General features: G+C 33.7%; 2 protein-coding genes and 1 non-coding gene across 3 annotated transcripts; all 3 read right to left on the minus strand.

Annotated features, from left to right (window-relative positions):
• Window positions 1–1,023: 1,023 nt before the first annotated feature.
• Window positions 1,024–3,613, minus strand: LOC141713317 (uncharacterized). The gene is made up of 3 exons (XM_074516677.1): window positions 3,212–3,613; window positions 2,278–2,407; window positions 1,024–2,192 (listed from the first exon to the last, which is right to left on the minus strand). Exons 1-3 carry the CDS (start codon window positions 3,348–3,350, stop codon window positions 1,322–1,324), a joined length of 1,140 nt encoding a protein of 379 aa, XP_074372778.1. The 5' UTR covers window positions 3,351–3,613; the 3' UTR covers window positions 1,024–1,321.
• Window positions 3,614–9,930: 6,317 nt separating this feature from the next.
• Window positions 9,931–12,685, minus strand: LOC141713318 (ubiquitin-NEDD8-like protein RUB2). Its single transcript, XM_074516678.1, has 3 exons — window positions 12,492–12,685; window positions 10,342–10,601; window positions 9,931–10,220 (listed from the first exon to the last, which is right to left on the minus strand). The coding sequence occupies exons 1-3, from the start codon at window positions 12,582–12,584 to the stop codon at window positions 10,109–10,111; spliced, it is 465 nt and encodes a 154-aa protein (XP_074372779.1). The 5' UTR covers window positions 12,585–12,685; the 3' UTR covers window positions 9,931–10,108.
• Window positions 12,686–24,352: 11,667 nt separating this feature from the next.
• On the minus strand, window positions 24,353–24,459 carry LOC141716510 (small nucleolar RNA R71). Its single transcript, XR_012573217.1, has one exon. It is a non-coding gene; the product is annotated as a small nucleolar RNA R71 (small nucleolar RNA).
• Between the last annotated feature and the right edge of the window lie 327 nt (window positions 24,460–24,786).

Genomic DNA, 24,786 nt, shown 5'->3' on the forward strand with positions numbered 1-24,786 from the left:
GTAATTAGTGAGTAATGATGAACAAAACCAAGAATTCCCCCAAATTTCCTCTCCAATTTGACAGATGTTGCACAAAAAGGAAAGTGTGATCGTTTTAGGGTTATAAACTGCGAGTATAGTCCTTCCGCTATTATTATCCGTGGAAGGGAAAGAGGGACCGCGTAAAATAAGCGCGGAAGGGCAGCTTTCCGCGGAAAAAAAGCACGGAAGGACGAATTTTTTTTTTAAATCCTGTCCGTTGGATCAAACAATATGTTGGTTAACAGTTCCCTGACACATGATTGTCAGGGACCCTATTGAAAATCAACGATGCCATAATAAATATCTGGCTGCAAGCTCATCTCCTCAGTGAACCCTTCTATTTTCTGAAATGTTCTGCTCTTCTTCTCCCTTCACTCTCACTAGTCCATTCTCATTATTATTTTCTAAGTATTTATACCAGTCACTTTTTTCAGCTAACTCTTCTATGTTACCATTTATTATGTATTTCTTATCTGCAAAACCTGAGCCTTTCATATGGGAGGGCACAAGCTGCTGCTGCTCCTCTTGTTGTGATTCAAACTTGTCGAACTCTTCCAACAAAGTCCAAATATCAAACTCAGTATGGAAAACATCGATTTTATTCGAATCTCCCAAGTGATTATTAGGGGCTTCATTGTAGACTTGAGCAGTAGAGCTTGAAATATCCACTGCATTGTTAAAAAATGAACTTGAACCAGATGTCTCCTTTTTAGCATTATCCGAACAAATTTGTGGTGGTAAAATCTCTGGAATTGTGTCAACAGGATCACTTGTAAGTAGTCCATTTGTCTTCCCGGCATGGAACTTCACCACATGCATTCCATGTAACAGTACTAGACGAAGACAAGGAAGATGATGAATATTCATCCTTCTATGATTTGTTATTATTGTTGTGACCTTATGAAATTTTTTCTAAAAATCTTTTCTTCAAATGTGTTTTCCAAACATTTTTAATCTCGTTATCACGATTAATTAAACCATATTAATTAAATATCACGGGAATTACAAAATATAATTTTATGTATAAATATAGTATTGAATATCACCAGATGTGCTACAATTACAATACACAGTGAATTAGTGACATTTGTAAATAGTGAGATGAGTAAAACCTTCCCAAGGAACATGTCCAGAGAAATTAAATCTGCTCTTTCAAACTGAGTATTGTGTGAAACGTTGAGCTATATGCAAGCTAATTACTGTCTGTCTCCAAGCATAATAATCTTTCCCTAATCACCATCCTTCCGAGTTTTGGAACAAATGATATCTAGAAGTACTCATTAAAGGATCACCTTCAGTTTTAAAAATTGTGAGGTATCGGTGAAGATGGCCAATAATGAAAATTCAGCAAGCCCGGATCAATTTCTGATTCCACACTCATCATCTTCTCATTGAACCCTTTTTCAGCTTTTTTATTTAGTGTAACATTATTCTGGTCTTCTTCTCCTATAATTCCCACAAGTCCAATCTCATTATTTTCCAAATATTTATACCACTCACTTTTTTCAGCTAATTCTATGTCATGGTTTATTAAATAATTCTCATCTCCAAAACTGGAGCCTTGCAAATGGGAGGGCACAAGCTTCTGCTGCTGCTCTTGTTGTGATTCAAACTTTTCAAAGTCTTCCAACACAGTCCAGATATCAAACTCAGTATCAAAAACATTGATTTTATTTGATTCTTTCAAGTAGCTATCAGGGGCTTCCTCAGAATAGCTAAACAGTGACTCCATTTCTTTATCTGGATATGCAACATGATTGCACACTTGAGTATTAGAGCTCGAAAAATCCGATGCATTGGAAGAAAATGAACTTGATCTGGATGTTTCCTTTTTAGCCTCATCCGGACAAATTAGTGCTGGTAGTTCAGTGAAATGATCTGGCATTGTGGCAACAGGATATCGATGATCACGACCATCGCTTGTAGTAGGCAGTCGACTGTCTTCGGGGCATCGAACTTGAGCACATGTATTCGAAGTAGCACTAGACGAAGTTAAGGAAGATGATGAAATAACTACTGATGAATATTCATCATTCTTAAATGGAATCTTATTACTACTGTTGTGACATTTAGAATTTTTCCCTGATAATCTTTTCTTCAAATGCGTGTTCCACACATTTTTAATCTCGTTATCAGTTCGTCCTGGCAACTCAGCAGCAATCTTTGACCACCTGTAAATGCAACCATAATTAATTGAATTAATTTTATAATTTATTATGTAAGAAAACTACTATACATGTAATGTGAAGTGTTGACCTGTTTCCATAAGAGTCGTGTAGCTTTATAATGGCTTCCTCTTCTTCTGGAGTAAAATTGCCTCGCTTCACACTGGGGCTTAAGTAATTTATCCATCTCAATCTGCAACTCTTTCCACATCGCAGCAGCCCTGTAACGTACACATGATCAAATGCATCATCTATGGTGTATAATCTCAAATACTTGTCATTAATATAATTGAAAATAATAATAGAGTTAATGGCTATTATTGAGTGATTATGACTTGTTGAATCTTGAGTGGTTTAGACAAGTCAAAACAAGGAAACTTTTGTGTACTTCCAAGTGCTTTGGTCAAATAGTTTTTAATATCCTTGTCAATGGAGTACATAAATTACAGTTTAATTATCATATGTAAAAGTTAAAATAACAATATCATTTGTTGAAAGAGTTAATTATGCAGTGATATTTAGAAGAAAATTCTTCTCATAGTTTCCGAAGTTCAGATGATGATACTTATACTTTTAATTGTAATATTGTAATAGTGTTGAAAATGAAAAAAAAAAATGAAGTTTTAGTGAGCAATGAAGTCATTTACTTAAATTTTAACATTTATTCAACTTATAACGAAATGACTTGTTATACATGAAATTAAAATATAAGAATATTAAATATAAGCCAAGTATTAGAAAAAAATATCATCTAAAAAAAGAAAATAAATAGAAGGATGTTATCGAGAATTTGCCAAAAAAAAAATTATATGTGATTAATTAGTATAGAGTGGGGGATTATGATGAAATATTTATTTATAAATGTTTTTTACCCTGCCGGAGATGGTAGTTAAAAATATATATAACAAGCATAGTATATACATAAACTCTAGTAACTCAGGCAGAAAACGGGGAAAACAGTACAAAATGAGCAAGTTTTACATCCACACCACACATGACACATATGCAAAACAGAGACAAATTACCAGCTTGTTTAGGGAGAGAGCGCCAGTTTCCGTGTCCATTGTGAAGAATAAAAGCAGCGAGCTTCATATCTTCTGCAGGACTCCATGGACCTCTCTTCACTTTGTTCTTGTCACAGCAAGGCGCTCTCCCTCCACCCATTTCCTCCTCGATTTCTCTCTATGCTACAATTTTATCAGCTAGATTTTATATTAATCTATCTCTCTGCACAATACCGGGTACGTTTGGTGGATTGATATCTCCCTGCAGAAATAATATTCCACAAACTTGTTTTATACAGAGGACATCACAAGTACAAAGCGCAAAAGAATCAAGTACACCACATATGATAACTTAACACCCCTCTCTCCTTCACTCCCTTTATATACAGCAGACAGTAGCACTCTCCAAAGTCTATTAAGTTGACTATCGCAAACCAACCCTAATATTTTATTCTTCATATTCATGTAGTTTCAATAACATAATATCTAATTTAATCTAGAAATAGTATTAACTATATTAATAATTCAATTGCATGACTAATTTACAGGGTACAGTAGTATTTGTTATCCATAATGAATGCGTCATCATATAGGTAAGAATTACAGGTGAATTATACTAAACCCTGCAGAAAATGAGTCTCGCATTTTATTCATGCACCCGAATAACGAGGTCCTATCTAGAAATGCACCTATATATTCCTCCGAGATCATTTTACTTTCACATTGTAGCTGAACACTCAATCCGATGTTACGTATTGTATTAAAGACCAAATTATTAAGTATGGATCGTATTTTTAGGGCGCATTTCAAACAAATTGTCAAAATTATTTTTTTTCTCTTGTTATTAAGAGTGATTCTCTTTAGCAAAAAAAAAAGAGGTATTCTTTGAAAAGATGGAAACAAAAATATGTTATTAATGTGTAAACATGAAAACTTTTTTTTTTGTCGGAATGTGAACGTGAAAACTCGATAGACTATCGACATAGAATAGAACATACACGGGAGAACCACTGTAAATTACTACAGTCACAGAGGAAAATTTCAAGAAAACCATTGTTTCGTAGAAGAAAACCATTGTTTCATATAGGCCTCACAAATATTCTGTAATCAAAATATTATAAAATTTATTATTTTCTACGAGTATCAATAATTAATTAAATTTATTGAAGATCTTTTAAGTTTAATTATTAGAATATGTATACTTGACAAGTTGAATAAATGTTCTGCAAACAAAATATATTTCGTATAATAAAATAATTTATAATATTATATGTATAGCACATATAAGATATTCAAGATTTTGAATAAAATGAATGATTTGTATAGAGTATGATTTGCAAATAATATGTATTTCGATGTTTTTATATAATATTTTACTTGTAGGATATAAATGGTCTCAAAGGTCTCGAAAGAAAAGTTAGTTTCATTATAACTTAACACTACCCTGATAACCTCTCCAAAATTGATATAAAAAAAAATGGTCCCGAGTTGTAACCATATTAAAATTCAATAAACCCTCTATTCTGATAATTAATTTTTTTATGAAATATGTAATGTTTAAAATGATATATTTGATTAAATATACATTTCTATCTACTTCACATGTTTGTAAAATATTTTTCGATATTAATTTATGATACTTTTTTGTCTAATAACTTTTGAATTATTAATGATTATATTTATCACCTGACATTGGTCATTGTTATGTGCGTATTTTGGAAGATATTTATCAAAAGAAATCAAATTACAAGTAATTTCTTGACATTAAAGTGTTAAAATACATAATTTTAGTATATAATCTTTAACTTTAAAAAAAACTATGTGCGCTGTATATATTACAGTGTATAAAATAAATTTTAATTATTTTAAAGTTAAAAATATAAACATCTCTTATGTGAAGTGAAGTGATAATATTGTTGCAGCGCGGTTATCATTCCGTAATTTTGGTATATTCAAAATTTACAAGGAAAAATTGGAGTGTAAGTTCTTGCTTAGCTAGAAATTTCCCTCTAAAATCTCAATATTCTAGAGCCGCTAATTATTTTGTTAAAATATTTTAATTTTTGTCGATATTTCGGTAACTGTTAGATATATACCTTATAAATTAAGTATTTGTTCTAAAACAAACAAAACTTAACTTCGAAGATGAACAAGAATCGAGTTCAAAATCTGGCACGACAATAAATAAATCTTTAATCAATTGATTTATATTATCACACTCATTCGATTATACATATTTTTAGTTAAACAGTAAATAAAAGGAAAACAATAAGTCAATGGCATGACAATAAATAAATCTTTAACTAATTGATTTATCTTATCAAACTCATTTGATTATACATGTTTTTAGTTAAACAGTAAATTAAATCAATGATTCCAGTTCTAACTAATTACATGCTAAACATCTTTTTTATGACTCATCAACCCACTACATTCATTTTTGGAAAGTACTATTCAAGGAAAAAGTAATCCTCTCTCTCGCTACCGTTGATCCTCATACCTCCCCCTTTTTTATTCTTATAATTTCTATGTAAGACTAAACTACTACAGTATCCTTCTTTTTTTCTTCCCGGGCCTGGTCACCGCGACCCCCTTTGTGAGGAGGCACCCCTTCTCCCGAAGTTACGGTGCCCTCTTCTTTTCTGGCGAGAAAGAGCCTTTCGGCTTCCTAGAAAGAAAAGACATAGAGGAATTTTTATGTCTTAACGAATCACACGTAGAGATATTGATAACCCCACATGATGAAAAAAAGTAGAAGGTCCCGAGAAGCAAAACTAAAGTTTAAATTAACAAATAACGAGGGAGCTAAATAAATGGAAATATAGTATATTTAAGTGCAGATCTCATAAATTTGTCAAAATTAGGGAAGTAATTGAGCCGTGTCAAATACGGTTGGGATGCTAAAATTTAATTAAAAAATTTTGGGTTTGAGTTCGAGTTCTACCAAGTTTTTAATTTCAATTTGAAACTCGGCTCGTAAAAAGTTTGATAGAATTGAGTTCGGCTCAAAAATTTAAAATTTGATCGGCTCAACTCTAGTTCGATTCAATATATATATTTAAAAAATTAAAAATTATAAAGGCTCAAAAAAGTATACGAACCTTACGAGCCGAATGATTAAAACCTCGAACTCAATTCAATAAAGAATTTGTAAATCTAGAACTCGTCTCGATTAATATCAAATCGAATTTGAATATTTAATGAGCCGATTTCGAATAACTCAAATATGGTTCGACTCGTTCACAACTCTGGTCAAAACGCAGGGGTCATGGCTGTAAAATTACTTATCATTCTTTTTTTTCAATTACAAGGCCGACATAGTGACTCGTGAGTCTAGTCTAGTGAAATAATTAGGTCACCCGCCAATACAAAGTGCCTTTACAAAGTGTGTACTGGAGTATATTTTAGGCATTGACTAGGATTTGCATTTCAATTAAGCAGTGAGTCCAAAACAGTACTACTTCAGTTTTTGTAGTTTCACTGTATTAGTAAGGTTTAAGTGTATGATTAGGAATCTAAGCTTATTATAAAATTGATTCATCCTTTAGTAAGTCAGCAGTTAGGGAAACTAACATTAAAACTCATTTTCCATTTACTAGTACCTAATTTTGAAATTTATGACCTCTGAATTTATATATTAGTAGTATATTTTCAAGGACTGTCCACCAACTTTAAATGACTAAATCTGTATCCTCTCTTTTTTCTGTCAGGGATTTTTTGTTTTACATGATATGATTAGACCCGGCAACGTTTCATGTCGGATATAAACTGTTGCATGTACTTTCGTCTTTTTAGTATATTAAACTTTAAATTTGAACTTGACCCAAATTTGTATTCGTGTACCAAATTAGTGATATTAACCCGAAACTAATATATTAGTATGTACCCGATTTAGTACATTATAATACATGAATTATATATAGAAAAATTTAATTGTTAAAAAATACAATAGATAATTAAATAATTTTGGAAAGTGAACAACAAAGTTCCAAATACAATTGCATAAAACAAGTTAAAATGTTCATGCAAGTATAACAAACTACAAATTGCTCAACATCAAATGAAACTAAAAACATAAAGTAAAGATTTGGTCTTCCTCGTTTTTTTTATATATGTTATTTAGAATAGATAATTCATATTTGGTACGTGCTATACATAAATAAATATAAATATAAATATATAATTATTTATTTATTTCGTGTATTTATTGTTCCGTGTCGTGTATTTATATCGAAAACCCAAATCCGTTACTAAGTATATTAAGATTTTTTCGTGTTCGTCTACTTTCGTGTTCGTGTACCAAATTTTTGAATCCATATACTAATTATTCGTATCATTTCGCACTGTGTTCACAGGTCAAGATATAATATATGCATGACGTGAATGCACGTTCCAACTTCCAATGTATTTCAATCATGATAAAAAAAATTACAATTACAGCTTTTTAAAGAGAAAAATGATGTGATTCTTGCATATAAACAATTATGGGGCTGCTTGACAGATACCGGTGAGTCATCTTATGATTTAAAAGCCTATGCATTGTTTGTTAATCAGTTAAGTCGAATTTATAACATAAGTCAAATTTACAACGTAAATTGATAAGTTAAATATTAATAACGGTTTATTTTTACCTAACTTATTTTTAATTTTTTATTAAGTTCAATTTTTAAATGTCAATGTAACTTAAAATTCATGAATTAAGATAATTATATTTAAAAATTATTTATTTAAGTAAAAAAGAAAATTGACTTATAGTAAAATTATTGAAACACTTATAAAACTTAAAAATATTCATCTATTTACCACTTATAAATAACTTATTTAATTCATAAATCACGAATTACTTATTTTAAAATTTTTCATGCCACAACTCTATTCAATCTGGGAACATATGGTTCAGATGTCCAAGTCGGTCAGTTGGTGACAAGATCTCTTTTCAAAACTTTCAACTTGAGAACAAAATTCTAGTTTTGCACGCCCAGTAAATTATTTCTCAGCACAAAGTAAGAGGCCGTGGCAGACGGTTTCTATATGATTTCACACCCATGAACTGGTATTGGTAAGGGTCTTACAACTGTTTATCATGTCATGATAAATTTCTGATTTATCATATGAATTTTATTGTCTGATTTTCACAATATAACGGGAGTGTTTCATTTTAAGTGTTTAACATGCCACAGGTTTCTTAGACGCATTTTTGTATACAGGATGTAGTTTATCTTTGTGTTCATACACCACAACAACATCTACAGAAAAATAACACTAGGGGAAGCGAAATTCAAATTGTTAACGGCATGCTATTATGCGTGCATTTTTCCAAGTGGGGAAGATGGGAATTGTTAGATGCGCCTGCACAGTTTAGAGTGTGGACCCTTATAAACAACAGAGGTGGTCAATATATAATATGACTCTGCAAAATGGTAGATTATATTTGGCAGGTATATTTGACTAACCATAACTTCCACCTCTTCAGCTTGGACTGAAATGAATCCCCCACGCTTACAAACATGCTACACTACCCAGTTTGGCGGTGAGTGCATCCATCACTTTACAATTCTGTTAAATGTCACAAAGAAACAACTTACCAGGAGTTACTAAACCAGCTAAATAGCAGCTTTTTGCTGAAAAACTGTCAGAAAAGTGTTTGATAAATTCTAAAAGCTGCTGTGTGGAAAAACATTTTTGGTTTAAAAGCTACTGTTGGCAAAACATGTCCCCCTATACTTTTGGAAAAAACTGTTTTCAGATTTTGCAGGAATTAGCTATTAATTTCACTATCAAAACTTCTCAAAAATATTATTTTTATATATTATATCTCAAAATATGCATAAATTAAAAAAAATTACCAAACGACAACACTTTATCCACCAGCACTTTTTTCACCAGCACTTTTTCTCACAGCACAACAGTTTTCAACAGCACTCCCAAACATAGCCTAAGACTCAAGTACAGCTCTCAACAAAAAAAAAAATCTACATTTGGGTGCCGACCTTGTATACTTACAAGCTTACAACTACAGGTCTTTGGTCTTGATGGCAAACTAAACATCATTTTAAACTGTTTCAAAGGCCAAAAGCAACACAAGTAGGAACCCAAAGCAAATTTACACTTTATTACTAAAATCTTAACCCAACTTAACAAACTCAGAAGAGAACAATATAAGATGCTTCAAGAATTACTACCATGTAAAACACAGAAGATGCCACACGTTATATACCTCAGGCACCCAAAGGGTGACCAAACACTTGTGTCTTGCATACATGAGATTTACACCTGTCCTAACTAGAGTAATGTATGAATATACTTATAACTTAGAAGACGTAGTTTTAATACTGTCTGTATCTAAAAACAAAATAACCTTAAGCAGTTATACTGTTCTGTATCTAAAAACAAATTTACCTTGAGCAGTCAAATCTGAAAATTAACATCTAAAGCAACCCCTGGTATTGATTTATGTGCTAAATTTCAAATTTAAGTAGGTAAACTTCCCCTACTCCTATGTTGAATATTATCACACAAACATCAAGCACCTATATAGTAACTTGATACAAAGAGCAACCTACTCCAACAAACCCAAGCTACAGGCTAAAATGTAAATCATTGTCCAGAACTAAAATAACTTAAATCTACAACAGCACCCATCAATCTGCCTCAGCCTTTACTCATCCATAAGAATGATGAAGCTGAATACAACAAAATGACAACCAGGAACCACAAAGAAAATTAATATAAAACTCGAGTAAAAGCTAAACACAGAGAATCACAATCCATAGCAGTTAATGTATAAAATTTTAAAAATTGAAAACACAATACTGGGGCAAATGATGAGAACATCTGTAGCAAAACAAATGCAATTTCTGCTTTCTTCAGTACGTAAAAAGCTCCACAACAGGTTTTCACTAATTTAAAAAATATTATTTAAAAACTACCACCCCTTAGTGCAAGAACCAAATGAAGTACAGAGCCACCCTCAATATTATAATCTTTGGCTGTTTTGTCATCTGCAAGCTGCTTGCCAGCATAGATAAGCCTGCAAAAAGGGAGTAGAAACGAAATTTTCTCAAGTCCTGTAATATAGGTTATGATCTTGTTAAAACAAGATATATGTGTTGGTATTTAAAATAAATCAACATAGTAAAACAACATACAACCTTTGCTGCACAGGAGGAATTCCTTCCTTCTCCTCAACCCGTTCCTTAATCCGGTCAATGGTATCAGTTGGTTCAATATCAATTTCAATTTCCTTTCCAGTAAGAGTTTTCACTTTAATCATCGTTCCTCCTCGAAGCCTTAGAACCAAGTGGAGGGTTGACTCTTTTTGAATGTTGTAATCTGCGAGAGTTCTTCCATCTTCTAATTGCTTACCAGCAAATATCAACCTCTGCTGATCTGGAGGAATACCTTCCTTGTCCTGGTAGCCACAAAAGTATGAGTTCTAACATTACAGTAAAAAATAATACAACTCAATAGACATTAATAACAACATATAATTAAATTAAGCAACAGTATATTTAAAGATTTGAAATACATTTAGACTAGCTTCTAGAATAAAAGCAACGACATATATGCTGGCAAATATTTGGAAATATCTAAATATATAGATATATGTGTGAACTGAAACCTTCAAAAACATAAGTTACTTCGATTTCAAATAAAGAAGTTCAAGACACACCCAAGGACTGTGGGGAAAATGTCAATCGACGACCCTAGATAGGCAAACAAATTCCTCAAGTAGTTGGATAAAATATCTTTCTTTACGCAAGCCTCTTATCCACTTGGGCTGGATGATGTACTAACAGAGAAGCGATACCAAACTACATTGTGCACATTTGGACCCATTATCGATACATACCCCCCCCCCCCGAAAAGCTTTGTTATTTGAACCCATTATCATTACGCACTGCCGTCTTTGCATGTATTGGGAAATTCCTCTCAAATAATTACATTGAAATCTTTAAAAAACAGCTAAAACCCAAAAACTTGATAGTACAAGTTCTTCCAAGTTTAGATAAGATAAAATATGTATAACAAGAGTGCCTTCGATAGTCAGCCTACTCTACACCATAAACTACAAAATAATTATGACGTTGAGATCCAAATTGCAAATATATTCCTAATAATCACGGTCTACCGCATTTGTTGAACCTACGCACTGTATCACAAAAATAACTCGGCATAATGAAGTTGTCAAAATTTGGCAAATGGTGAAACTACCATGGGAAGGGGTAGACTATAACCTGACATAAGGAACTTCCATGACACCAACTATATGTCCACATTACTTTGCTCAGAAGGGGCCTTGATAAGAAAGCTAAGAGCCATCAATCAAGATTCAAACTAGTATTAATCTTGTAGATTGTGTGCCTGCCTGGACTTGGTTCACTGATCATTTAAAATTTCAGAACAGAAAAAAAAAATGTGGATTAATAGTAAGTGAAACCTACTTGTGCTTGTATAGAGTCATTAATGACAACTACTTTTCCTTGTGTTTGTTTCTATTTTAGACTTGTCAGTTTTAAGCGACTGGCTATAGATTAAAGCCCAACCCAACCTCACTAAACTAATACGTTCTCAATTTAAACATCATAATATAAAAAAAGGAATTCTCTGGCTCGTTACGAAACTAACCCTGTCTTCATATCCGTCACAAATATCTCATAGTCTCACACCATAATTTAAGTAACAAGCCTAAATAAACCTGCTCTACGAAAAAAATGTTCTCAATTATAACAACCCATGTGAATAATACAGACAACACTCCATCTTCCCAGCACATTACTTGCTTCACAATAAGGAATAAAGAAATTTTGAACATAAATAACATTGGAAGCACAAAAAACTCAATTGACAACACTCGAGCAGCCTAAAATATAAACAACAAAACTTCCAGCAATCAATCCAGTACCCAACAACCATAACTTATATATACCCGAGAAATGTCAAAAATCCCCAAATCTCAAAACCTATATCACCAAAACAATACTCAAGTCCCCCGCAACATTAATCAACAGAGAGCACGCACAAATCTTAAAAACCAACAGTTTCACAATAATCACGATAATCGCAAACAACCAAAATCAACAAAATTACCAAAACTTGAAAAATAACAACCCCAACAAAACCCTAATTACAATAACTAAAAACAACAGCCTTAACACAACACAAAAAATAAAACGTCCAAAACCCTATTAAATTAATCATCAATATACATATATACCAATCAATTTGAACAAAAAAAAGGAGTAACGAATTTAACAGACAGTAAATAATAAAATATTAAAAGAGTATAAAAAAGAGAGACCTGAATCTTAGCTTTGACATTATCAATAGTATCACTACTCTCGACTTCAAGAGTAATAGTCTTTCCGGTTAGGGTTTTCACGAAGATCTGCATGATGGGGGGCTTTTGACTCCTCTTGGTGTTCTTTTCTTGCTTAGCTTCGCTACTACGCACAATTATAAAAGGCTCGAGGGTGAGGGGGTTTTATAAATTAGGCTTCGGATTTTAGGTTTTTATATCACGCTGTCTCCCATGATACATGTCCTCGGCTATTCTCACTAATTTTAAAATAATAATCAACTTTAATATATAGAGTAAAGTTCTATGGAGTCCACCTTTAATTGGAGTCATCGGAGTCCATATATGTTCTGCAAGTAAAATATAACTTAAAATATTGCAAAACATATTATTTTTCGACAAACATCACTATTCTATCAAAAATCTTGTAGATTGCATACATTTTACAAGCAGAACATTGTAAAAATATATATTCTACAAAACATGTTTAATTTGCAGAACATAAATGTTCATGTTGCAGAACATATTGCAGAACATACATATTGTACCGTAAATATATGAGATTTGCATGATTTTGTTGAAGTTATGCTATTTGTGTAACATGTTTTGCAAAATAACACGTTTTACAATATATTTTATTTGCAGAACGTAGATGGACTCCGAGGACTCCGATAAAAAGGTGGACTCCATAGAACTCACCCCATAATATATATACTAGCCTAAGCGAAGCGATAATTGTTTATAATATTATATAATTTTTAAATTTAATTTAAAGTGAAAATTTTAGGTTCTAAGATTTATTTATTGAATTTTTTTAATAATGTAAATTGACAATAATTTTAAATATACATGATACCGTGAGAAATATGTGGATGATATGAAAAATCAAGATGTGGATGATATGAAGAAGACGTGGATGATATGAAGAAGTGAAGAAAAGTCTATATGAAAAAGATAAAAGAAAAACTTCCAAAAGCAAACTATGAGGGAAATACAATTCAAATGGAGGAAATAAAGTGATTTGGCAAGCAAGGTTGAGACCCTCACTCACAGACTATCTAAAGTTGAAAACTCTGTGGCATAGATCGGAAGGTTAAGACAAACAGACTCAACTCCTTCAACAGTTGGTGGCTGCTCAAATTTCAAACCCTGTTTTACTTGATGCTAACGAAAGGAGGGAGAAGGATGTGCACATAAAAGTCAGTAAAGTAATAGTTCCAGCTATTACTATCTCAAAGCCACCAACCTTGGACATCACTGATCTCATAAATCTTGCAGTAGCTGAGCTCAAGATGAAAGAAAAGCAAAAATAGATTGATGAAAAGATTGCAAAAGTATTTGGTTCAACTGCTATTCAAGAAAAATCTGTAAAGCATTTTACACAGTTGAAGCCAATTACTTTGGAAGAGATGAAGCTAGGAAAAGGGTAAAAAGGGTTAACCTTCAATGAAAAATGAATTCAAGAACTTTGTGGTGTTAAAGCCTAAACAAGCAAGTGTCGCAATGTCAACAAAGCACCCAATGTTGGTTGATTACTCTCCACCTAGGCCTGATGTAGAAAAGCTGATGGGTACATCTATTGCAAGCTTCAAAACAACCAAGGATGCCATCTTAAGGTCAATAATATCAAGAATTTATAGATATGGAAAGATGCTATGTATCATGACTGGCCACCCTCAATTTGGGGAAGCTAAAGATGAGGAAAATCGAAGGCTAGGAGCTCATAAAGAAAAAAGAAGCAGACCATTAAAAGAGTTAAAAGAAAATTGGAGATGCCTGTAACTTCAACTGGAACTGATAAATTTTTATTTGAAAAAAATCAAGTACCAAAGAAGTCAGGAAAAGGGTACTTGAAGGTTGGAGCCAAGAGGAAGATCAATGAAGATGAAGAAATGGAATCTGAGCCAATACAATCTATAACCTCAAGTCAACCAACTGTGCCCACTGTGGAGCCAACTGAATTCAAGGTTAATCCAGGTATCAATTTCCATGGTGAACCAATTATACCTAAGGATGAACCCATAGATTGGAACAATTTACCTATGCCTGATCTAAATCTACCACTACTAGTAAAAAAAAAGACTCCAAGAAAGAAACACATAGGAATCAAGTCTAACCCACCTCAACTCAAAGCCATCTCCAAGCCAAAGCCTACAGTTAACAAAGAGGATCAACTCTTCATATGTGACATCAAAGAATTCACAGATATCAATCCTTATCTGAATGAGCTAGAAGAAATAAGGAGGATTGATGCTTCATACAAGCTACCAAAAATATTGGTCTTTAGATACAAGGGTGGTAAATAGATTACATGGCCTCTCTTTGGGATTCTCAATAAAGGCTACAATCTCCTAGTGAAGGTGTTCTATGCTATGAAGAAAGATTTTGGATTCACTAAAGTGGCCAAATCAGAAGTACTCGGTAAGATCAGCCAAATCAGACAAAACTGGAGAGATCCAAATTCACTACCTAGAGTCTTGACTATCCCATACACTGGTGATAGATTGTTAGGGTTTATACTGAACTATTGGTTTGAAGTATATACTATTATAATAATTTGAGAATCTTGAATGCATATTTTCACATAGTATCAAATGGGATAGGAGAAGATTAGATTGTCAACCTCCTTATATAATATAATAAAGGTTCACAATATAAGTGGTGTTAGACAAACCACTGGAACGGCTGAAGTATTAATTAGAAATAGTATACCTTGACTATTGAATAATACTTGTATATTTTGTGTATATTGAACGGGATCAAAATAGTAGAATATTTGTTTCTTTTATTCTGAAAATAAAGAAGAACTAAGATTCTATGATATTATTATTGCTTAGATTCTTAATCCGGATATAGTGATTGGCACTTGTATTTAATGCACATGCCTTCATTCATATATTAAGTTATTTATTTTAAATTGCGAATTTATGTATTGGGCAATGACATTATATACAGAGTGGGATATTAACTATAAAAGGAAAATGTGTCCGAGAAATATATTCGGGTGATGATGTCCTCTTGAAAGCTCATAAAGATAATTATGCTTTAGTCCCGCAGGCAGATATTTTCTTGCATAATTATAAGGTTGAGTGGATGATCAAGGATAAAAGATATTGATTAAATTAATTATCATAAAATTAATTTAATTAATGGACATGCGATATCTTAAACATGAGGAATTTAATAGGCAATTATAGGAGCCAAATTAAATGATTAATTTACGGAATTTGGAAAGGTAGTGCAAATATTAATTCTTTAGTGGATTGAATTAATATTTAATGACATTGGGCTTAGCTCAGAATGTCATTATAAGGCCCGACCTAATGGTCCATGATCCACACTGTAACCTATAAATATTCTCATTCTCTCAAAGCTAGGGCAAGACACACAAAAACGAAATCAGATCATAGGGTTTGAGAGAGGCAACCGTTTTTCTCAAGGAGCCAGCTAGGGTTTGGATTTTTGGAGCTTTAAGGAGAGGCACACCTTGGGAGATCGAAGACCACACTTCGTCCAAGGAGAATCAGGGAATACAGTAGAAGACGTGGACTTGAATCACTTGCGCCGTAGCGATTAAGATTAATATTTTGTTCATGCTCTTTTAGATATATCATAAAACGCAGGGCTAAGATTCTATTTTTCCAACAATTGGTATCAAGAGCCTGGTTCCAGGTTAAGCGTTTTATGATATGAAGTCCATGTCATAATAATATATTCATGTACATAGTGGTATGCTTGTATTGATTCTGTGATGCAGGTTCTTATTCACTATTATGACCATGTTTTAATTATGTATTTGGATCCCACGTGGTTTAATCGCAGTTATTTTGTTATGATTAAGATTCCACGTGGTTAATTGTGGTTTTGTTGTAAATCACGAGGGTTGATCGTGATAGTTTTATTTTTCCTATTCTGGCTTTGTAATCTTGTAATCTCAATTTGTAATTATTTTAGGTTATGAACTGATGTAATAGAATATGCTTGTTCTACTGTATTAAGTTGTATAGAACTATTTGATCAACGAAGCTGCGAGAAACATAGATTTTCCTCTAATGCATTCTATTTTCGGGGAGCTTCGCTGTTTTGGCTGCAAATTTTGCATACAATGTCCGATTTGGGCTTACAATACCTTTCGGAAATGGAAGAACGAGACGAACATGTTGTGATACATCTAAAGATCTATTGCCCCAGTTTTCAAGTAGTTTTGAAGATGTTTAGCCTTCAACCGGGCTCTCGAAGATTTCGAGAATTTTTTGAAGATGAATTCGAAGCTACTTTTCAGGGGCCATAATAGTGGATGTGTTTTATTATGTTTTACATAATTTCTTCTTATCTTGATTATTGCTACCGTGTGTTTCTTGTATGTGTTGTTATGCCATGTGATACTAACCCTTAGCATGCTAGAATGACATGGAGATATGAATATTTTAATTAATGCTTTAATCATGAGAGTATGCTACTATGTTATGTATTATTTGTTGTTGACAAAATACATGTGGAATTCGAAGAAATAACATAGGAGGATGCATCTAGATTAAAATCCTCAAAGTAAATACTAAGTGGGAGAGGGAATTAATATGAAATTAAATCCCATGGTCTCCATTATTGTTTGTGTGTAATTTAACATAAAGACAAATATAAATATATATACGTCACCCATCGTGGCATGTAATTTATGGTGTCTAGAATGTTAAAGAAATTGCTACAACAAACTTCTTAAATTAATAACGAATATTGGAAGGTATACATGCCACCCATCGTGGCATACCAAGTTTCATAGATTTCGAATGATTATAGCATACCCTTTTGATATTAAATATAGCGCATTCTGGCTAGGAGTTGGGTAGTTGTGAATTCTTCGAGACCTGCGAATTAACCATATTTAAGATATCAAATGGTGGCATCTGGTATAATTATGATTAATTTAAGATTTAATGATGGTATACACTTAGCTATGAAAAATAATATAGGCCACCCCAACGTGGTGTATTGTTTAGTAGTAGGACCGAAGTAACATTTAAACAAATTTAGGTGGTATCATATCACACATCGTGGCGTACCAGAAACTTATGGTGTTTAAATGTTAGTGCATTATTTTTAATAATTGTTAGAGGAACATAGGTCTTAATATTTAATGCACCCTTTATTTATGTGTTATGTGATGTTTTTTTATGCATGATTCTCAGGATACAATGGGCTTTAATCCATTGTTCACCATACTTAAGGATAACAAACTTACCGGACCTAACTATATTGAATGGAAATGAAATTTGGACATTATGTTGACTGCTGAGAGTACAAGTTTTGTACTTATGAATCCAGGCCAAATCAGCCTACTATTGATGCTCCTGAAGTTGAGAAAGAGTATTATAAGTGGTGGATTAAGGCTGATGAAATGTCGCGATGTTACATTCTGGCAGTAATGTCGGGTGTTTTGCAGCATCAACATCCGTCTATGACCACTGCTACGGATATGCTCTTTAATCTCAAGGAACTTTTTGGAGATCAGAATAGGGCTGCTAGGCAAGTAGCCATGAAGGCTTTAATGAACACTCAGATGGCTGAAGGAACGCCTGTAAGGGATCATGTTCTCAAGATGATGTCACATCTGAATGAGATATAGATCTTTGGTGCTGAACTTGACGGGGAAACCCAGATTGACGTTATCCTTATGAGCTTGTCTAAGAGTTTTGAGCAGTTTCACTTGAATTACAACATGAACAAGAGGTTGTATAGTCTTGCGGAACTTATGACAGAACTTCAGGCAGCTGAAGGATTATTTCGGCAGAGTGTTCAAGTGAATGTGGTTGAGAAAGGTTCTTCCTCTAAGCTGAAAGGTATGAAGAAGAAAAAAAAGGCTCAGACACAGAAAGCTATGAGGTAGTGCGAGTTCAAGGTGGTGTAAAAAAGCCTAAGGGAAAGTGCTTCAGGTGTAAGCAGTCAGGTCACTGGAAATAAGATTTTCCTCTTCCTAAGAAGACAAACAATACTGGTATGTCTCCTTCTCTAGTTACAGATACATATATAGCAGCTATATCTACGAGCACTTGGTGTGTAGATACATGAGCCACTGATCATGTTTATAATTCTATGAAGGGGTTTCAGCTATCTAGAATGCTTAGAGATGGTGAGATATACGTGTTCATGGGAGATGCTACGAAAGTAGCAGTAGTTGCAGTAGGAGTTATTCATTTATCTTTTGGTTCTGATAGGATTTTGGTTTTGAACAATTGTCTTTATGTACCTTCTTTTTAGAAGGAATCTAATTTCGGTTTCTAAGCTTGCTATGGATGGTTATAATGTTTGTTTGGATCGTAATATTTCTATTATGATGAATAAACGAATTATATCTTCTGGTACATTGTAAGACAATTTGTATATAATTAATCCTAGTGAACCTGCACTATAACTACAATATAGGGAATTGAACAACACGTCTTCTACCTCTACTAAAAGAAAGGAACCTTCTAGTTTGAACCAAACATAACTTTGGCACTTGAGATTGGGTCATATTAACGTGAGAAGGATTCAAAGACTGGTAGTAGACGGGCCTTTAAGCTCATTAGGAGTGGATCCATTTCCAGTTTGTAAATCCTGCTTGGAAGGTAAAATGACTAATAGGCCTTTCAAGGCAAAGGGGAATAGAGCCAAAGAAGTGTTAGAATTGGTTCACACTGATTTATGTGGACCCATGAATATCCAAGCGAGAGGTGGTTATGAGTATTTCGTAACATTCATTGACGATTATTCTAGACATGGGTACGTTTATTTGTTGTGCCGTAAGTTTTAGTGCTTTGAGAAGTTCAAAGAGTACAAAGCTAAAACAGATAAGCGACTTAATAAAAGTATCAAGTCACTACGATCAGATCGTGGTGGCGAATACTTGCTTGGAGAATTTGGCAATATTTATCAGAAAATGGGATAGAATCCAGTTAACTGCACCAGACACACCCCAACAAAACGGTGTAGCGGAGAGAAGGAACCAAACTCTTTTAGAGAGTGTTAGATCGATGATGAGTTATTCGAATTTACCCAAGTTATTTTGGGGACATGCCTTAGAAACATCAGCTTATCTTCTGAACCTAGTACCTTCTAAATAGGTTCCTAAAACCCCTTAGAATTGTGGACTGGGGACAAACCGAGTCTAAGACATATTCGGATATGGGTTTGTCCAACATATGTACTGAACAAGAATGCGACTAAGTTAGACTCTCGTGCAGATGTAAGGTTGTTTGTAGGATACCCCATGGGAACGAAAGGTTATTTATTTTATTGTCCGAAGAATCGAGATGTCATTGTTAGCACCAATGCTAGATTCTTAGAGTAAGACTATATAATGAATCACAAACTCATGAGTAGTGTCATTTTAGAGGAACTAGTTGATGGATTTTTAAACGCAGTGGGGCATGGCAAAACACTTTCGCACATATAAAATCCAAATAAAAGCATATAAATCGTGGTAAAAATATAGGGATCGAATCTAACCTTTAAAATAATTCGGAGACAATGATCAGAGATCCTTAGCAGTTGCTCCTCAAGTGTGAAGCACTCCACCGGTATCCACCAAAAAAACGATGTTAAGAAGGAGGAAGGAGGTGGAGAGAATTGGGTTTTCCAAACTTTTTGGGTTTTTGGGGTTCGAATAAAAATAGGGTCTATAATAGTATATTTATAGGCAAAATTTTCAGCTGAAATTTTCCCATAAATATTATTATTATTATCCCATTTATTATTCTCATTAATAATTAAAACACCTTTTAATTATTAATCCTTTTTCTAAACACTTTAGAAATAATTCTCTCTCTTGATTTAATTTCCAAAAATTAAATCCTTAATTAATAATATTAAGAACTTTTCTTAATTAATTTATAATCAATTAAATCTCATTTAATCAATTATTAAATTTGCCAATTAATTATTTATTTCATAAATAAATAATTATCAGCCATTATTAATTAATTCCTCCACCATTAAATCATTCTCTTTTTATGGTGTGATCCTGTAGGTTCAATATTAAGCCGGTAGTAGAAATAAATAATAATAAAACTATTTTATCATTATTTATATAAATTCTCTAATTTATTAAATATGATTAATTAATTAATCACATTTATTCTACATCGTGAGGGATACTTCTCAGTATATCGCGACTATCCGAATAATATGAATTCACTACTTAGAATACCAAGAACCTATTCAGTGAATAGTTACCGTACAATAAACTCCTTCTACCCTACAATGTCCCGATTAAATACAAGGCATGGATCTCGTGTCAAGCCTATCTAATTTAATCACTTGCTTACCATTTACTATGCGTAGTTCTATGCAAATTAGAAACTCCTTTCTAATTTCATTCACTCTGGCCAGAGATTCCTGAACTAGCATAAGTGGATCAGCCTTGAACATTCGCTTCCTTCACTGGAAGGGGCAGATCCTTTATTGATCATACACTATCTTCGTGTACAAATTCCTATACCCAGTAGAGCCCTAATAATTGTCCCTGGAGACTAAGAACTAAACCAAAGCATAGTCCAGTGTACACAAGATGACTATGATGACCTCAAGTCTAAGGATACTTGTACAACTATCACTATATGAACAACTGCTGACACGTGAGTGAACTCCATCAGTTGTTCGGCTAGGCGAGTCATGTTTAGTGAACTTATTCTATAATAAGCACCTACATACTAGCTATAGTGTCACCACACAAATGTCTATGAGAACAGACATCCTTCATAATGAAGCAAGCATTGTATGTACCGATCTCTGCGGATTATTAATTACCAGTTAGTAATCCTACGACCAGGAACTATTTAAGTTTAGAGTTATCATCTTTTAGGTCTCACTATTATGATCTCATCATAATCCATAAAAAGCTTTACTCTAAACTATGGTATATCTTATTTAAACACTTAAATAGATAAAGCCCGTAATAAAAACAAAACAAGTCTTTTATTAATATCAATGAAATCAAAACAGATTACATAAAATTTATTCCTAAATCCTCATACATGATTGGACTTAGGACATATTCATTTCACTAGTGGGAGGGACAGATAATACCCAGAAACCTATAGTACAAGTAGAACAACCACAACAAAATGCACAACCTATCACTAATACCGCACCAGCACCTCGTCGTAGTGGGAGGGTTGTTCAACATCCTGATAGATTCATGTTTTGGGAGAGTCTTCGGACTTGCTCTCTGGTGAACATGATGATGATCCCCGGACATACGAAGATGCACTACAAGACAAAGATGCAGATCTTTGGCAAAAGATAATGGAATCTGAGATGAAATTAATGTATTCTAATCAGGTCTGGGAGCTCGTGGAACCACCCAAAGGTATAAAACCTACTGGATGTAAGTGGATCTACAAGAAAAATAGGGGATCAGATAAAAAGGTGAAAGCCTGGAAAGCAAGACTTGTTGTGAAAAGTTATACTCAGAAAGAAGGTATCGATTATGAGGAAACCTTTTCGCCAATGGTCGTGCTTAAATCAATCCGTATTCTTTTATCTATAACAGCTCATTTCTATTATGAAATTGGCAAATGGATGTCAAGACAGTTTCCCTTAATGGAAGTCTTGAATTAACCATCTATATGCAGCAACTAGAGGGATTCATTAAGGAAGGCCAAGAACATCTTGTATGTAAGCTTAAGAGGTCTATTTATGGACTTAAACAAGCTTCTAGGTATTGAAACATTCATTTTCATCAGGAAGTCCCGTCGTATGGATTTGATCAAAGTCCAAGCGAAGCATGCGTGTATAAAAGATGCGAGGGAAATACAGTGGCTTTTCTAGTGCTATATATTGATGACATTTTACTCATTGGAAACAATGTTAAGATGTTGTCTTCAAAAAAGGCAAAGTTGTTGATAAGTGGATTTTATATCCATTTAGAACACTTCATATCGGCTTAAATTGGTGATTTAACCTCAAGTATGTGGTGCTTTTAATGCATTTTATGTTGAGTATGTGCAGGGCTTTGGTTGGAGGCATGAATGGACTTTTATATGCCTTTATGTTGATAAGAGATCAGGAATTGAAGTACGAGCGCTTGCGAGAAGATCAGAGCAAGAAACAAGAATCTGTAGAAATTTTTCAGAAGCCAAGCGCGTCCGCCCTTGACTTAGGTGCACCCTAGTTTCCAGTAGCAGAGCGCGCCCGCGCTCCATACAATCGCGCTCTCGCTAGGTCGGGAAGGCAGAATCTTGTTTCTAGTACGTTTTGGATATTCTTAGCGCCCAAGTCAACCTGGAGCATATAAATAAAGAAAAGGAGATGAATTAAAGAACAAGGAACAAGGGGAGAACTCTGGAAAACTAAAGCACACAAGACGGCTAAGAAGAAGAAAATTTAGTTCTACATCGTTCTTTTATATTCTTCTAAATAGGCGATACTTTGGATGCTTGTTTCAGATTTGTTTTCTAAACCTTAATACTTCAATATTATCTTGTAGTATTAAGAACCTTTTTACTATCATGTTTTCATTGGAACCCATGATGACGAGCCAGTTCGATTATGAACTAATCATTATCGTGGGATTCTAACGGATTTATTTATGGAGTTTAGTAGTTGTTTGCCTAAAGTTTTCAGTGTGTGATGAATTATTGATTTCCTAGTATGGTTGTGCTTAATCTTCTTGGATGCGTAGCTAACATCTAAGTTGTTTGTTAATTTCTATTGAATGCAAAAATGGATATAGGGGTTTAGAACTTGCCGTGCTAGCATAGGTTTATGGTTGTTTTAACATGCATGATTTGTAGTGTAATTTTAACCATTTTACGCTGCCCTATGTGATCTCAATAGATAACTTGCTCTTAAACCGTTATGTTTTCAAATCTTATAGACATATAGGGTCTAAATATAATTGGTGTCTGCCCTGCTTCTATCTTAATTATGGATGATGAGTAGTAGGGTACACGTATATTGAAAAATAGCGAGTATTAATTTCGTGTTATCGCATTAGTTATCATAACCATCACATATTATGATTAAAGGCATAAACTCTGAACGCAGTATTTAATGAAGTTAGAATCCCATGTTTTATTTCATATAAGTAGCCTGATTTTAAATCTCTTAGTTAATTCATTATAGCATAATTACTTTAGATAATCAAACTCAATTTGATACTTGTCTTAGCAGTGAATAATAATCATATATTGTTGCATAAGTGCACATTTTGAATTAAACCAATCTCTGTGGGAAAAAACTAAACTTAATCTTATACTACTTGTGACCGCGTACGTTTGCGTGTTTTTGTGCGAACAAGTTTTTGGCGCCGCTGCCCGGGGATCGGTGTTAAATTTAGTTTATGTGTTTGTCATCAGTGGTCGTTAAAGTTCACTGACTCGGATTATTTCTCTTACCAATTTTACTTTGCTTATGTATTTCAGGTATTCGATCGAGCGTGTATGGAACACGTTCTCAATCTAGTAAGGACACACTAAAAGAAGTAGAAACATAAGTGATCATTCCAATGGGAGAACCAACAACAGAAATGAAAACATTGAATGATTATTCTCAACCGAAATTCAATAACATTCAGTCTATTATTGTCAGACCAGCCATTGCAGCTAATACCTTTAAAATCAAGCCTGACACGATTCAAATGGTACAAAATTCAGTCCAGTTTGGGGTGCTCCAACGAAAGATCCCAATATGCACATTAGGGATTTCATCGAGATTTGCGACACCTTCAAGTTCAACGGTGTTTCGGAAGATGCTGTGAAACTGAGACTTTTCCCCTTTTCTCTGAGGGATAAAGCTAAGAGCTGTTTGTACTCTCTACCACCAGTATCTATTGCGACATGGGAGGATCTTGCTCAGAAATTTCTTACTAAATTCTTAAAACAGCTGCAATCAGGAATGCTCTTACTCAATTTGCACAGGAGTCGGGAGAATCTTTATGTGAAGCTTTGGAGCGCTACAAGGAGATGCTTAGAAGGTGTCCTCATCACGGAATGCCTGACTGGATGGTAAAAAATTGTTTCTATAACGGGTTGGGAGCATAGTCGAGACCCATTCTAGATGCAGCATCAGGTGGATCCTTATGGGCTAAGAGCTATGAGGAAGCTTAAGAGCTAATTGAAATGATGGCTGCTAATGAATATCAAAACCCAACTCAGAGACTGCCACAAGGCAAGGTAGCAGGAATTCTGGAGGTGGATACAACTACGACTATAGCGGCTCAGCTAAAGGAGTTGACTATGAAAGTGGATTCTCTAGCTAACTATGGAGTTCATCAGAAAACACGTGTTTTTGAGCTTTGTGCAGTGGCATATGCGACGGA

The sequence above is a fragment of the Apium graveolens genome, chromosome 3 (genome assembly GCF_009905375.1).
Source record: "Apium graveolens cultivar Ventura chromosome 3, ASM990537v1, whole genome shotgun sequence".
Classification (NCBI taxonomy): Eukaryota; Viridiplantae; Streptophyta; class Magnoliopsida; order Apiales; family Apiaceae; genus Apium; species Apium graveolens.

Coding starts and splice junctions, on each gene's coding strand:
- LOC141713317 (XM_074516677.1), bottom strand. CDS start 3,350: ATGGGTGGAGGGAGAGCGCCTTGCTGTGACAAGAACAAAGTGAAGAGA. Junction 2,408..3,211: donor CTCTCTCCCTAAACAAGCTG/GTAATTTGTCTC, acceptor TGTACGTTACAG/GGCTGCTGCGATGTGGAAAG. Junction 2,193..2,277: donor CACGACTCTTATGGAAACAG/GTCAACACTTCA, acceptor TTGCATTTACAG/GTGGTCAAAGATTGCTGCTG.
- LOC141713318 (XM_074516678.1), bottom strand. CDS start 12,584: ATGCAGATCTTCGTGAAAACCCTAACCGGAAAGACTATTACTCTTGAA. Junction 10,602..12,491: donor ATGTCAAAGCTAAGATTCAG/GTCTCTCTTTTT, acceptor TGTGGCTACCAG/GACAAGGAAGGTATTCCTCC. Junction 10,221..10,341: donor ATTCCTCCTGTGCAGCAAAG/GTTGTATGTTGT, acceptor CCCTTTTTGCAG/GCTTATCTATGCTGGCAAGC.